General features: G+C 40.3%; 1 protein-coding gene across 1 annotated transcript; it reads left to right on the forward strand.

Annotated features, from left to right (window-relative positions):
* Positions 1-1,191: 1,191 nt before the first annotated feature.
* erap1b (endoplasmic reticulum aminopeptidase 1b) lies at positions 1,192-14,415 on the forward strand. The gene is made up of 19 exons (XM_078251227.1): positions 1,192-1,296; positions 1,775-2,298; positions 2,751-2,889; positions 3,304-3,438; positions 3,683-3,803; positions 4,422-4,576; positions 4,788-4,901; positions 5,514-5,645; positions 5,879-6,010; positions 6,224-6,307; positions 7,461-7,618; positions 8,169-8,248; positions 8,388-8,571; positions 9,734-9,890; positions 10,725-10,909; positions 11,093-11,254; positions 11,667-11,807; positions 12,197-12,278; positions 12,818-14,415. Exons 2-19 carry the CDS (start codon positions 1,805-1,807, stop codon positions 12,986-12,988), a joined length of 2,826 nt encoding a protein of 941 aa, XP_078107353.1. The 5' UTR covers positions 1,192-1,296; positions 1,775-1,804; the 3' UTR covers positions 12,989-14,415.
* The last annotated feature ends 1,727 nt before the right edge of the window (positions 14,416-16,142 follow it).

The raw sequence follows: 16,142 nt of genomic DNA on the forward strand, positions 1-16,142 counted from the left end.
GTTTGTGTGTGTGTGTGTATGTGTGTGTGTGTGTAATATAATATGAAATTCATGAGTGTGATATAATGTGCGAGGTAAGTTTCAGCAGTGCCTCATTCATTTTGTTCCAACCTTATATCCTCACAAGTTTCTAAAGGGAGATTATGATTTGAAAAGTGATTTTTTTACTTCTTCAGGATGCAAAAGTCAACAATGGATTAAGGATGAAAGACTTGACATGTTTTAACAAAGCTAAATGGATTAGATTAAACTGAATAAATTGCTGAAAAGCAACATTAAGAAGTCCTCTTATTGGCTTCATAATACTTTGAACAGAAGAAAACGTGATAATGTCTTAGCACTTAAAGATGGGGCAATGGGGTTTGACATGATGAAGACTGTTTCCCATTATAGTAATAGTCAGTTCGTTTATTGACTTAATTATAACAAAATAAACATATAAAATAACTTTATACCATCAAATATAAACATCATGTTCCAACAATATTGTATGTATATTAACTACAATTTTGTCAGCACATAAGTACAAACATAGTTTAGTTTAAGTACTCTTTCAGGCAATATTATTACATCTTTCATTCTGTATACCAATGCCACATGTACACAATCTTTGTTAGGGCGGCATACAGTATGCCTTCGACTTTCTAGTTTCTAGTTTGGTGCTTTGAAAAATAATCTTGAAAGAATCAAATCAGTTCAGTGTAGTTATTCCAGGATGTTTTGGACTGATTTAGAAAATGTTTTGGGACTGTAAACCTTTTTTAAACCGTTTCATTTTGAGAACAACATCATGACAAGAGTTGCATTTGTTATTCAGTTGTTTTTTACTCGAGTAATATGCATTAAGAAGCAAAAAGAAACAGAAATGACCGTTTATGAAAGCAATGGCACACTCTAGTGGTTGAATATATCATTACAGACCACAACAACACGGAACTTCCTGTTCAAGGTAGTTTCCTTCTATTTCCTACTGTAATATATTGTTGCTCTTGTTTGGCACGCATTTGTAACCATGCTGGACTACTAGCAACAGTAATGTTTAGAAAATGTGTTGGCGTTAATGCGGGCCGAATGTCTTTATAATAAACAAGAATACTTCCTGGACTGTCTGTCAACTGCAGACATGAAAATACGTTCTGAAAAACAAAAACATTTTAAGTCGAATCTACAGTCCTGCAGGTCACTAAATGACCATAACTGATATTTCCTGTGGTTTCTCCCAGCATGCAACTCTTCCTTCATCTGTTTCACTTTCACTCTTGAATTATTTGTGATAATACTGTGCGCGACGACACGGTAAGTTGACCATGTTTTACAAGCTACATTATACAAATGGTTACTGTTGAGAATGGAAGCTCATAGACGATATAACGCCTCATTTTTGTTTACATTTTTTTTTACGATAGGGATATGTGAATCGTGGCCATACAAATGGAAATTTGTGTGAAATCGAAAGTGTTGCACTTCCATCTCACATATATGTGCGTTGTCATTATCTTATTCACTGTGCGTTTGCGTGGCAGTAGTTTGATAAACTATGCAACACAGAGTGTTTAGAAAAGTGAGATACATATTCAAATGTGACACCCATAAGAGTGTGATACTAAATCTTTCATGGACAATAAAGTCAGTGAAGGCTGTTCACTAAGATATCTGTATTAACAGTTCCTCAGGAAGTAAGTTTTGTTATTCAAATAACATTTGAAAAAAATATACAATAAAGCTTTTTTTCTGAACATAATCATGCATTTGTATGATATTTGTATGATTACAGGTGGGAGGATTTCCTGCTTTCATTGTCACCATGTTAGCAGCACCTGTCCTGCTGCTGCTACTGTTGGTTGCCTTTCCTCCCTCATCAGGAGCACAGCTGCCAGGTCATGGTCAGGCCAAGGATGTCCCCATAGCCACCAACGGCCAGCCATTCCCCTGGGACCGCATGAGACTTCCTAAAACCATCTCCCCCTTCCACTATGATTTGACCATCCACCCCAACCTGACTACCCTCCACTTCACTGGCGTTGTTCGTATCCAGCTGGACGTGCATGAAGACACCAGCATCATTGTTCTCCATGCCAAGCAGATGCAGATATCCAATGTGTTGCTCCTTGCTCCTGAGGGTGTGAGGCCTCTCCAGGTGTTGGAGTATCCCCGTTTCCATCAGCTCGCCCTGCTGTCGGACTCGGTGCTGACCAAAGGTAGGAGGTATGAAGTTCAGCTGAGGTTCGCTGCCAACTTATCTGACAGCTTTCACGGTTTCTACAAGAGCAGCTACCGCACCAGCAGTGGGGAAGTCCGGTAAGAGCACAAGTACTTATTCGTTTCTTTTAAAGGGAGTTGTATGTAGCATTTTAGCATCACTGAATTAGTAGCACTTAATTTGGGATTTATATGTACAAGCATTAAAATAAGACCATAATATTGGCGGCCTTTTCAAACTGCTTTTGATTGGATATTACTGGATACTGCTGATGTGATTATGCTGTCTGTCCAGACAAATATGCGACTGGAAGCGCATGGGTTTGATGGGAAATGTAGTTTTATTTTTTTGAGAAACAGCACTATCAACAGTATCACAAGTAAGAGAGACAGATGCTATCAGTAATGTTAATGAAGATGTCATTTGTTTATGGTGATTATAGGCTACAACAAATTTGGCAATGATGAATTGATTTTGAAAATGCTACATATAGCAGCTTTAATCATCATTTTAAAACTTTTATTTAACTTTTATTTATTTACATTATTAGGGTTATGGCATCCACGCAGTTTGAAGCCACCTTTGCTCGTGGAGCCTTCCCCTGTTTTGATGAGCCCGCCTTCAAAGCCAAGTTCACCATACGGATTATACGAGAGCCACGCCACATAACCATATCCAACATGCCCAAGGTAAACTTGAGCATAGCAATATCAGTTTGTAAAGTTCAAGTGAGAAATTATAAGAAGTGGTAGACAGAAACGAGTTTGCCTTCAACCTTCAATAATGAAACGCACTAGACAGTCAAGAACCATTCTAATTTTTAAAAAGGTACTTCGGTCAGGAACACTCTTTAGATTTAACCATTTATTGCAACAAATGTAAATACAGTTTAACACATTTAAAATGACCGCCTTGATGTGAGAATGGCTGTGATTGGTGTGTGTCTGATAGGAATGATAATTAAATCAGCGGGCGTATGACTTCCGTGTCTTGCATGAACTAACGCTGAGCTTAATTTTATTCACCGTACACTGTCTGTTATTGACCTGTTGACCTCTCCTTTCTTTTCTCCATTTTTATCCCTACACACTTGTGTTTCTCAGGTAAAAACAGTGGAGTTGCCAAGCGGTTTGCTTGAGGATCACTTTGACACCACTGTAAAAATGAGCACTTACCTGGTGGCCTACATTGTCTCTGACTTCCTGTCTGTGAGCAAGACCACCCGGCATGGTGTCCAGGTGAGGAGGACAACAGACGCTGGCCACGCCGTCATTTAGTTCTCTCACTCAGAAACTGCAAACTTATATGCAATATTTGTAACCTTTTTTAATTTACAATATTTTGGAGAGACATGTTCAACAGTATATACAGTATACATTTTGAATGGTCATGTAACAACCATGCATCCATTGATAAAACTTACCATATTGTTGCTGTAACATTAATACTGAGGAGTTTGCTCTTTCCTGTGATTACCGTCAGATTTCAGTCTACGCTGTAGCTGAGAAGATCAACCAGACAGCTTTTGCGCTGGATGCTGCCGTCGAGCTGTTGGACTTTTATGAGGACTATTTTGATATTCCTTACCCGCTTCCCAAACAGGGTCAGTGGCAATGCTTGTTATTATCATGTTATTAAGCAACTGAGGTAGCAATATTTCCAGTTATGCAGTATTTATTTTGTAAAAATGAAGTTTGCTGTTTAAACTTTCAAAAAGCTGACTGAGGTAGTCAGAGTTTAAGAAAGGACTTGAATCGAATAGAATCAGCATAAATAACCACCTGTCTACCGCTGTAAACCATTGAAAAAGGTGTGTCAAAGTCACGATTCTGTGTCTGTTTAGGATCTCTCAATTGTCTGTGGAAATTATGTGGTTTGCATGGTGAATGTCTGTCCTTTGTGCAGACATCCAGGATCCCATCTTATCTCATGTCCTACAGCTTGGTGTGAGGTCACTTTGACCAAACAGCTTATTTATGTTAATTCAAAAGTGCTCTTTGCCCTGAATAGATAAAACATGTGTCCACTCTTAAATGAACAGAGAATTTGTAGGAAAAGTTTTTTAAGACATTAAAACAGCAATATGTATAAAACATCTAAAAAAAGGTATTTGTGTTTAGTAGTAGTTTCAGAGCAGAATTGAAGAAACAACTAGTTGGAACTGCGGGTGACGTGAATGTACCATATGTAGTTGTATTTATGTGCTTGTTGTTCCCTGCAGACCTGGCTGCTATCCCTGACTTCCAGTCAGGGGCGATGGAGAATTGGGGGCTGACCACCTACAGAGAGACGGGCCTCCTCTTCGACCCTGACAAGTCCTCAGCTTCAGACAAACTGGGTATCACCAAAGTCATCGCCCATGAGCTCGCCCACCAGGTAGCTGGCCTGCAACTTTTTTTGAAAGATAGAAATAATTGGTGAAAAATTGCTTTTATGAGGAGAGGATTGAAGTTGGAAGCCACTGTCTCGTGCTACAAGCTGAGACTAAGTGTCAGCATGTGCAGTAGTTACAGATCTGAACCTCTGAAGATGCATTTGTATGCTAAATACTGTTCTTGCACACAAATCTGTATTTCTTCCTGTCCAGTGGTTTGGGAACCTGGTGACGATGGAGTGGTGGAATGACCTGTGGCTCAATGAGGGTTTCGCCAAGTTCATGGAGTTTATTTCTCTCGACATCACCTACCCAGAGCTGCAAGTGGTGAGAGCCGAGTCCTGTGGCCTGACTTGTATCTTACTTAAGGCCATTTTATGCTTCTGTGTCGAATCGACGGCGTACCCCCGCAGACCCCTCTGCGTCTACGCCGGACCCTACGCCGTAGCCTGACGTGCACCTCTCGAAAAATGGAACTACACGTCGCAGCGACGCATCGTAGCGTTGCATTTCCCCCGACTCATTTCCTGGTTCTCCTTCTCCATAAACAACATGAAATCAAGGAGAGGGTTAACTTTTCCTGCTAAAGATTGCCCACCTTGGTCAGAAAACACAGGGGAGACACTTTGTTTCTCTCACTATGACTCTAGAGTCAGTACTCGCTCCGAAGCAAATAGCCGTCACTCTCTCACTTCTCCCTCACTGTAACACACTCCCCACACACACATGCCGGCTTGACGCGCACACCAGCGCACAAGTATAAACATCAGGCCACTTACGTAGGCTACGGCGAAAGCTCTGCGTGGAGCCTCCGCAGAACCATAAAGCGGCCTTTAGAGAACATGTGAATTACCAGTCAGAGCATACACATCCATCTGATCATCATCTTATCTCCTCCTTCCACTCTCACATTTTCTCCCTCCTCTCTCTTTCTCCCAGGACGACTTCTTCTTGGGGAAATGTTTTGAGGCCATGGAGGTAGACTCCCTCAGCTCCTCTCACCCCGTCTCCACACCCGTGGAAAACCCCACACAGATCCAGGAGATGTTCGACGACGTTTCATATGACAAGGTCAGCCTTGCTCTGTCAGAGGACCAACCATGTGGTGTTGATGCACTTGTGCTGTATAGTGGAACTGTGCAAACGATTATCTGAGCATAAATCATAATTTGCATAAATTAGTTATTCCTGAACCCAAACTGTGCAGTCGAAACAAAAAAAATCAATTAATCACCCAACAGAAAGTATTTGGATTGTTCATTTACAGCACGCCTGTTTCCTTTTTTTTCCTTCTTTTTTTAAAGGGAGCATGTATTCTGAATATGCTGCGGGATTTCCTGACTCCTGAAGCCTTTGAGATTGGCATCATCCGATACCTCAAGCGCTACAGCTACCAAAACACTGTCAACAGCCACCTGTGGGAGAGCCTAACTAATGTGAGTGAAGTGGTTGAGGGATACATCACAATGGCTGATGTAACGTTAACATTAGAGCTTAAAACAAGTGTTGTTATTGTTCGCCATTTACAAGTTTTTGTGGAGGGAATGACGCATCATATGGGACCTAGTGTGTTTGGGATTTAAGCCTAAGTGTGTCCATGTTGGCACGGATATGATTCTCTGCTAAAGTTTTGTGCGTCACCCCACCAGATCTGCAGCTCAGATGATCTGGACGAAGGCCGGATGAAACACAAAGAATTCTGCTCCAAACGTGACCTCCAGTCTGGAGCCTCTGTAAGTGTTCATGCCAGTTTTATATTCAGCAAGTTTTATATTCTTTTTTTATTAAAGGTCCAATGTGTGGGAATTTCTCCCATCTAGCGTTGAGATCACATATCGACTTACTGTCGCATAGTAGAGGAATTACCGTACAGTACAGGAGAAGCTCGTAGGCAGTTTTGTCTTACATTAGCTGTTTAAGTTTAATTACTAATGTTAACTAGGATTTTAGTTAGCAATAATTAGCCTGTGCCCATGTTATCTCCTTACATATACCTACGCTCTCCGTCTCTCTTCAAGATTCAGAATGATTGAGATTTCTCTTGGCACAGCTACCAGAAGACTTACAACTTTCAGACAGGTTGCTCACGTCACATTTACATTGTCTCTCTCAGTTAGAGGCTGCGCAGTAACGCTCAGCGTTCACCGGAAAAGTGCTTCTGATATCCTTCACTGGTCTCCGTCCAGAGCAACGGAATCTGTTGGTCCAGTTTATATACTGTCTATGGTATTATAGCTACGGTAGCCTTCACGCTTTCAAAAAGTCTCTTGCTCTTTTCAATATCCTTTTAATTTTTCTGGGCGAAGAAGAAGATTCCTCTTCCTGAAATTTGGATTTTGAATACGTGTGGTCCTCCACGTTTCCTTCTTCAAACTTGCCGGGGCCGGGAAGCTATGATACCCATTAGCAGCATTAGCAGCGCCTGTGAGTTTATCATGTGACAGCGAAAACGCGAAAGGCGGAGCAGTATGTCCTGTATGTCCCTTACCAGCTAACGTATTTCAAGATGACGCATGAATATGGAGCGTCTACCCCAGTTCATGCAAATGCAAATGTAAAATTCCAAGCCAAAAGGAATACTTGGAATTGATGGTGGTGGTAAATATTCAAGTTTGTGAACGGGAAACACAGATTTTGATAATGAACAACTAAACGCGTTAAACACTGGACCTTTAAATTAGTGGAAAAAAGGTGGAATTTCATGCATTCCAATTTTATGGTTCCCAGCAGAAATCTTGTTTTCTGTTGATGTTTTTAATATTTCCATACATGATACTTTGCTGCTAAGAACTCACATTCTGTGTTTCTGTAGTTCTCAAATGTTGCTATAGTACTCTCGTGTGTGTGTGTGTGTGTGTGTGTGTGTGTGTGTGCGCGCATACGCAGAAATGGTACTCCGGTGATGAGCTGGATGTCAGGGCCATCATGGACACCTGGACGCTGCAGGAAGGCTTCCCGCTGGTCACTGTGGAGGTCAGAGGTCGGGAGGTCAGGCTCAGTCAGGAGCGTTACCTGAAGACAGACGACTACTCCCTCACTGAAGGGTAACATGTTAAATGAATCCAGATTATTTGAGATTAATTGGCAGATAACGCGAGTGTGCATCATCAGTCATACTCTAAAGCCACGGTGTCATTCTCTATACGACCACCAGATTGTGACAAAGGAAGGAATTTCTAACTACTGCACACACTGTGCAAAAATATATCAATTTATTGCCAAATTGCTACATCATTGGTTGCAACTTCTGACTTCTAAAAAAGCAAAACTGCAGTTTTCTAAACGGTTCCTTTTTGGGATGTAAAGTGTAGCTGCATTTAAAGCATGCAGGGAAGTGTTTCAACTTTACTTGCTATAGTTTCAGTAATTGTTACATTGTATTTTTAAGATTATTTTTTGGGCATTTTTAGGCCTTTATTGACAAGACAGCTGAAGAAATGAAAGGGGAGAGAGAGGGGGAATGACATGCAGCAAAGGGCCACAGGTTGGAGTCGAACCCAGGCCCGCTGCGTCGAGGAGTAAACCTCTATATATGGGCGCCGCTCTACTAACTGAGCTATCCGGGTTTTTTAAATGATTGTTGTGTGTTGTTAGGTTCCTGTGGCAGATCCCACTGACCTACATGACCAGCGCCTCCAACACCATCCACCGCTTCCTGCTTAAGACGAAGACTGGTGAGTGTGTTGCTCAGTGTGATGAGTTGGTTTTTTATATTGCTATATTTATTAGCATTTATCCACATATTGTTCATAAAAGTTTAATTCTACAATTCCTCTTCACTGCAAAGCTTGTCTTTACTCCTCCTCCATGCAGATGTCCTGTACCTGCCGGAGAAGGTGGACTGGGTGAAGTTCAATGTGGACATGAGCGGCTACTACATGGTCCACTATGCAGGCGACGGGTGGAACTCCATTATCAAACTGCTGCAACACAATCACACAGCCCTGAGCAGCAACGACCGCGCCAGCCTCATCCACAACGTCTTCCAGCTGGTCAGGTCTGTTTAAAGATCGGAAAATAACAGTTGAATCTGCTGTTTATCCTGCATTGCATTGGGGGGGGCATAGTATCGCGATATTTTCCGTGGCAATACTGTATCGATACACTGACGCCAGGCATCAATCTATTATTATGTATGTGTTGGTCAGTTTGTCTGCTTGACAATCCCAATTTGCAGCACAAAAATTGAAGTGAGGTGAACAAACAGATACATTTAACTTTTTAGATAAAACCGATGTTGACGAGGTTTCCTTTTGGGGACATAATTTGAAATTGGGAAAGATTTGAAGTTGGAAAAAAAGGTAATACATTGCAATACATCGCAGAATATTGTAAGTATCGTGATGATATCGTATCATGAGGCCTCCATTGCATAAAAACTACTTTTAGTAATGGAATCTGATTGGCTCTAAGTTAAATTTGAATCACATTGACAATTACCAGAAATACAAGTAGCCTAATACTAACTTTGTGGAAGAAATGGGATTCTTTCTTGCTCAGGGTCGTTTGTGTTTTTGAATATTTAAAATACAATTAGACTGGATGCCAGCCGAACTTAGTCCCGCCCACAACATTTGAGGTCGGGAAGTTCGGTCTGTACTTGATCCGTTGTGGAGCAACGATGCTCGAACCAGAGCTGTTCGGACCAATCAAATTTTCAGGGCAAGCTTTATATGATGATGGACAGATGATCAACAGTAACGTAATCAACCACGTCACCTCAAATGTTGTGGGTGGGGCTAAGTTCGGCTGGCATCCAGGCTATCGAGTTCTAATCCTAAACGGAGAACTTGTTCATATATGCATTCACCTTTACTATTTCTCTCAATAATTATGATCATGTTGGTAAGTACTCGTTTACACTCATTCTTCTTCTACTTCTTCCAGCGTGCATGCAGTTGAGTTCTGTTGACAACTATGCGTTGCTCAACATACGTCACATACTCTGTTGCTCTGATTGGTTGTAGGTCTATCAAATTGAGTGCAGAGGCATTTTCTTTCCTGGTTCGGTTGAAACACGCCCCATAATCACAGCCCAATAGAGCAGCAGTATCAGACTCTGAGTATGACGACGTCAGGCTAGCCTACAATTAAATGTTGGCCAAAATGGACATAAGCGCGGCATGGTGTTGATTTGAAGCCTTTCATGTGTGTTACAGTACAGAGAAGGTGAGGCTGGACACGGCTCTGGAGCTGTCTCTGTACCTGTCCAGAGAGACTGAGATCATGGCTGTGACTCAGGGCTTCGGAGAACTCGTACCTCTCTACAAACTGATGGAGAAGAGAGACATGGCTGCTCTGGAGAACCAGATGAAGGTTAGTGAAGGCAGCATTCATGGCACGTCACAAAACATATTCCATGTATGTCAGGAAATTCATAAACAATCTTGCATACCAGTCTGTCTTAAAAGTAAGTAAGTTGAAACTGCTTGAACTCTTAGGTACGTGTCATCAAACGGCTTCAAATGGTTTTTGGGACATTCAAACTTGTCTATGAATGTGATAATTCCAAAATGTCTTATTTAAACACCCCAGTTGGTACAAGGTAGTAAGAGCTTTTGTTTTTTTTTCATTACCACTACATGTGGTCCAGTGAAATATTGTGAAACCATTGGCAGGAATGTGCATGTGTGTCCAAAAAAAAGGGGACCCCCAAAACATAGTGCTATTCGAGGTCAAAAACTCCACAAGTAACCTTTTAAACTGCAAGCACTTCTGTGTAGCAAGAAACATATACACTGAGTCATGGTTCCTTTGCATACAGTAAGTACTAAAAAAACCTGAAGAACAATGGACTGTGCACATGTTGTATAAGCAGAGTGCTCCTTGGTACTTCTGGCAGTTCAAACAAAGCATTGCTCTCATGCATAGAACCAGAATACTACACATTAAGGAAGCATATAGTTGAAACCTTAGTTATTTTCTTTTGTGAATGATGATAGTTTAGATTTAAAAATATAATGTTTAAGGATAGCTTTAGGACTGAAACTGAAAATTATTTCAACATTTCTTTGATTAACTCATTGATTGTTTTGTATGTAAAATGTCCAAAGAAAAATGACAAATGCCAATCACAAGTTTCTAAAGTCATGTCTTCATATTTGTTTGTTGTAAAAACTGCTTTATATACTGACTGCATGTGTTTCTCAGGACTACATTGTGGATCTGTTCCGGGGGCTGATTGATCGGCAGGAGTGGACTGACTCTGGATCAGTGTCTGAGCGAATGCTGAGGAGCTACCTGCTGCTGTTTGGATGTGTCAGGAACTATGCTCCCTGTGTGACCAAAGCCACCCAGCTCTTTAACAGCTGGAGGGACTCTGATGGCACTATGAGGTCAGTGGTCATGAAATAGCACACCAACATTTCCCTTTACATATTTGTTTGCGATTCTTTCTCACAAATACTGCCTGTATTCAGAGCTGAGTTTTCAGTATTTATAACTACTTTAAAAGTTTAAAAAAAGATTCAAAGTTTTCAGATAGTTGATACTGAACTGAAAGCCTTCTCTGTTTTTAGCCTCGCTGTTGACATCACCATGGCTGTGTTTGTGATTGGAGCTCGAACACCCGAGGGGTGGGACTTCCTGTTTGAGAAGTACCGCAATTCGATGCAAATGTCTGTAAAGAGCCGCATGAAGACTGCAATGGCCGTCAGCCCACTACAGGACAAGCTACAGTGGTGTGTGGAGAGAGAGAGTGAGAGAGAGAGAGAGAGAGAGGAAATTCAAGGTCCTTGTAGCTTAAAGACATCACACATAACATACACATACATCATAAACTGGATGATAAAATAACAATTACACATGAATAATATGGACAATAAAAGAAAAGATACTAAATAAAAAATCCACATGAATGTACTAAGGAATGTATAAGCATGAGACACTTGCAGTGACAGGGCAGGGACTGACCCTGTGATTCAGTATGCATGGTAAGGTGCTCTATGAGAGTGTGTGTCATGGTGGTAGTGCAAATAAGTCCAATAGTGCAAGGATAAAGTCTAGAACAAACAGTTTCCCTTTCTTTTTATACTCTCCAACTACTACCAAAATATCTATACCTTTCTGCTTGCCCTTATTTTCTGTCTGCAGGATGATGGAGCAGAGCCTCCACGGTGAGGTGATGAAGACTCAGGACCTCCCAGATGTAATCGTCTCTGTCAGCAAGAACCCCCGTGGCTACAAACTGGCCTGGGACTTCTTCCGAGCCAACTGGCACACCCTGATTAAGAAGTCAGTCAGCCCATCATGCATATGCTACGCATGTCTCTTTCATTTTTACCAAAGTTTTGCAATTTTGTTTAATCCAAGAATGTTTCATGTTAGCAAAATACTTCTTAAATCAAGATCTACTTAAAGCTGCAGTTTAAAATAACTTGGTGTCGGACAAGTCCTGTAGATATTTAAAGTACATCTAAATTTCAGTATTTAAGCCAACAGTTGGGTGTTTTGGGAGTTTGTCATTTTACTAGACCTTCAAGATTTAAAAAAAATCAATGACATAGCTTTTTTGAAAAACTCCATTTGTTAGTACTGTAGCGTAAATCTGTAGAGCCTTAGCATTCTTGTGTATTTCCATGAAGAATTGTGTATTGTGAACTTTGTCTCTGTTTGCTTTGTAGATTTGACTTGGGCTCTAGCACCGTATCATACATGGTGACTGGGGTGACCAACCAGTATTCTACCAGGGAGATGTTAGATGAGGTAAGGAAGGCTGTGTCAATACATTTGGGCTTCCATTACTTCTGTCTGTCTATAGAAAGTGTGTGCTGATGCCCCAAGAACATGGCTTTTTTATTTTTTATGTATCCACTCCTGGGCCTTTGTCCCATTTGTTTTCCTTGTGTCCTGTCCTTCCTTTTTTTGCTGTAATTTGTTCCTAATTTAAGAAGAAATAAAAATAAAAAAAACTCTTATATTATACTTATTCAAATGAGAAAAATAATGATTAGCAATGAACAGCAGTTTATAAACCAGATTGTTGAGCACTGGTTGTAAAATACAACTGTTTTGTATTTAACATTTTAACTACTTTCAACAGCAAAGGGACATTATACGTAGATAATTACAGTTTGTGTATCTGGATTTGTCACTTAGTAATTGTAGAAACTAAATTTTGCTTACAGTCTGACTACACAAACGTGGCTGCTTTGGGTTTTAGGCTCGTTTATTACATGAATGCAGATTATTCAAAGTCATGTAAAATGTGGGATATGTTTTTAAGTCCTCCTACTCTGTCCTAGGTGAGAGGCTTCTTCGGCTCTCTGACTGAGGAATCGGGCTCGGAGATGAGATGTATCCGGCAGAGCTACGAGACCATCGAGGATAACATCCGCTGGATGGACACCAACCTTCCTCTGCTGCAGGCCTGGCTGGACAAACGCAGCCACAGAGCCATGCATGAAGATTTATAGCTCCAGAGGAAACAAAAAAAACCGTTTAGATTGGACAATCATGTTGCTAAAGACAGAAACCCCAAGAGGTGTGGATGCAAGTCAAAAAGCTTGAAGCATCTCCTTGAGTCAGACGGGAACTACAAATTTGATGACTTTATATTTTAAAAAACAAAATTCAAAAAGCCTTGCAGTTCAACTTTGATTTTTACACCAGCGTCCTAACTTACCCTCCCAAAACGTAAAGATAAAAAAAAAAAAAAAAAACTTTTGGATGCTGTGTCATCTCAGTGCATATTATTAATTACCCCAAACCTGACTGACATGACTTGGCACTTATGCGTCAACACTTAGAATTTACTTGTGACTTGCAAAACAAAATTTTTTTGCAACCTCAGTCTACAGTCTAAAAACTAAGTTATGTTCAATCGAGGTGTTCGTCAGGTTCAAATAGATTGAAGTAATTGTAGATTTCCTTTAAGAGCCCTCAAATGGTCTTTAAGATTTAAGTTAGTAAGATTTAAGGAGGTAACTCTGTAAGAAGCACAATGAAAGCTCTCTGCAGGAGTCATGACACTGCAACATGTGTGCTCAAAGCTGTCTGTGTGTGTTTGTATGTTTGTTGGGGGGGGGTGTATGTTTTGTTTTTTTGTGAAGTAGGGGTGGGTGAGTTTTTTACTAGAATTTTCAAGATGTTTAAAGATGAATGCAGTGTTTCCTTTGTGAAGTCTCTGTTTTTTGTGAAGTTCATTTTTGATCCGTGCTGCATTATCGCTGCAGAAGGCAACAACATACTGTACAGTGTTGTACAAATAGTAAATGTTGAACAAAAGAAATGTACTGCACATTAGATATTTAATGAATATTTAACGCCTACACCTGAATGAATTCTGAAACAATTGTTTGTAACACAAGTTACCCTAATGCACTTGCTAGAATATTTTTGCCCATTTTAAGGGTTTTTCAACCTTAATTGACTTAAGTTAACAACAGATCACACTGCTGTAAGATCAGATCAGATACAGTTTGCTTGGGTTTCCAATACTGGGAACATGAATATGATTTCTGACACCACTGGTCCTTCTTGGTAGCATTTTTAACTTGAATTATTAAAATTCTCATATAGATGACAAATACATTTTGGTTTATTCAAGACAACAGTGTATTTCTTACTCTTATGCAACTGTAAAATCTTCTGTAGGACAGGATTCATAGCAATTCTGTTATTTTGAAAGGACAATATGTGGTGAATTAAATGACTGTTAAAGGTACTTTGACTTCATTTCAATTTGTATTTCTATGATTGTATTGCATTCTATTATTTTATCTTAGTAATATTGGTGATCCCTGCATGTTGGGAGTTATGCAGATGTTACCTTTGTACCTTCTCACTCCTCTGATCAGCATGTCATACACTTTGCCAGCAGTAAAGATTAGGTTTCTAGGTTTGTGATGTCATTTTACAATCATTTGGTTTACCTGTGTTTCTATTCAGTCACACGAACACACGCTTGATAAGTTTTGTCTTTAAAATGAAACCACCAATTTTTAATGCTTTTAAATTCCTTTACTTGTCAAGGGGAGTAGGCTACTATTCGACGTGTGACAACATTTGCGTGAGTCTGTGTGAAAATAACCCCTGATGATGTCATCGGGGGGGGGGTCATCTCGGCTTGGGTTTAAAGACTACATATTTATAACAGAAAGTCTGCATGACAAACAGGTGGAGTTTGTAAGACATGGGTGTTGAGTTGCATTATGGTAAATGTAGGATGCACACTGGGGTCAAAAACTCCAGATATGTCAGTTCTGACAATCATTTTTCATCTCAGTCTTTCAAGTGTCCCAACTTTATGGAAGTGCAATATTAAACGTCTGGAGAACCTCTTTAAAACTGATCTCTAAAACATTGTGTTGAATGAAAGAAAACACTCAAATTTAGTCAAAGAAAATCATGTGGATTCACACGTACACGTTTCACTTCTGCCTCCTGTTCTTTCACATTTGATTTTAGGAGGAATACGTTTATTTGATATAGCACCTTTTACAAGTCGCAAAGTGCTTCACATGACAAACATTTGTTAAAATACAGTACAGTAAATTAGCAAGCAAATAAAATGAAATACCAATGAAAAAAATGAAAAAGAAAATAGGTAGCTGTCTGAGATAAACTTTGACTCTGGGGGACTAGTATTGACTCTTTGCTCTTGTAAACACAGAGGACCCTCAAGATATAGGTGCGCTTTCTTCGGGAAACAGAAGTTAAGTCTCTTTTCTCTCTCATGCAGGTCATTGTATTTAAGGAGTTTTTTTCTTTCTGGTTAATCTCTATAGAAGTGTTCTGCTCTTCAGTAGTTTTAATCTAGTCGATCAACGCGGGTTAACCCTTTCAAACACAAAGTCAACCCTGGTTAAGCTCCAGGTGTCAAAGGGGTATAACTTACCTCTCAGTTGAGGCCTTGTGGACAAAGGTAGCTGTTACTTTAAATCTTCTAATGCTGCCATAAATTCTACTGGTGGACTTTTAGCACAAACTAATAAAACACACAGTCCAACTGATAAAACATGCATACATTTATGTATGTGAGCATATATTCATTCACCTGTGTATATCCTAAGCACAAGCTTAAACACTCCTTTGATATTTACTGAGGGTGTTTCAGGAGCTAATATAGTCGCCCACACACATGCACGCTCACACCCACACCCACACACGCACGTACGTCTCTCTCCCTCTTCCTCACTTTTCCCATTCCCTACTCTCGCCCTTCTCTCCACACACACAGACACACACACGCACGCACACACACGCACACGCACGCACGCACACACACACTGCCCCCTCATCAGCACACCCACAATAGAAACGGCACTCTGCTCCAGTGAGTTTACCCTCCCAGTCGTACACCTGAGGGGAGCTGTCTCTGGACTGAAGGTAAGAACCTGAACTTTGTGTTTCTGTTTCCATTTTTCTGCTCGATTACTAAAGCTGATCAAATTTAACCTCATTAGGAAGTATCTCAAATGAATCAGGAGTCGTCTATTTGTTTAGTCAGTATTTACAGACTTTGCCCCTGTTCCAATGTGCTCGCTGATCATGTGTTGTGAATGTTGACCTCACCTTGCTTTGGTTTAATAATCTGTTCAGCATAAAAACGTGGCAATGTTAGACCAC

Source organism: Sander vitreus, chromosome 5 (genome assembly GCF_031162955.1).
Source record: "Sander vitreus isolate 19-12246 chromosome 5, sanVit1, whole genome shotgun sequence".
Lineage (NCBI taxonomy): Eukaryota > Metazoa > Chordata > Actinopteri > Perciformes > Percidae > Sander > Sander vitreus.

Coding starts and splice junctions, on each gene's coding strand:
- erap1b (XM_078251227.1), top strand. CDS start 1,805: ATGTTAGCAGCACCTGTCCTGCTGCTGCTACTGTTGGTTGCCTTTCCT. Junction 5,646..5,878: donor ACGACGTTTCATATGACAAG/GTCAGCCTTGCT, acceptor CTTTTTTTAAAG/GGAGCATGTATTCTGAATAT. Junction 8,572..9,733: donor AACGTCTTCCAGCTGGTCAG/GTCTGTTTAAAG, acceptor TGTGTGTTACAG/TACAGAGAAGGTGAGGCTGG.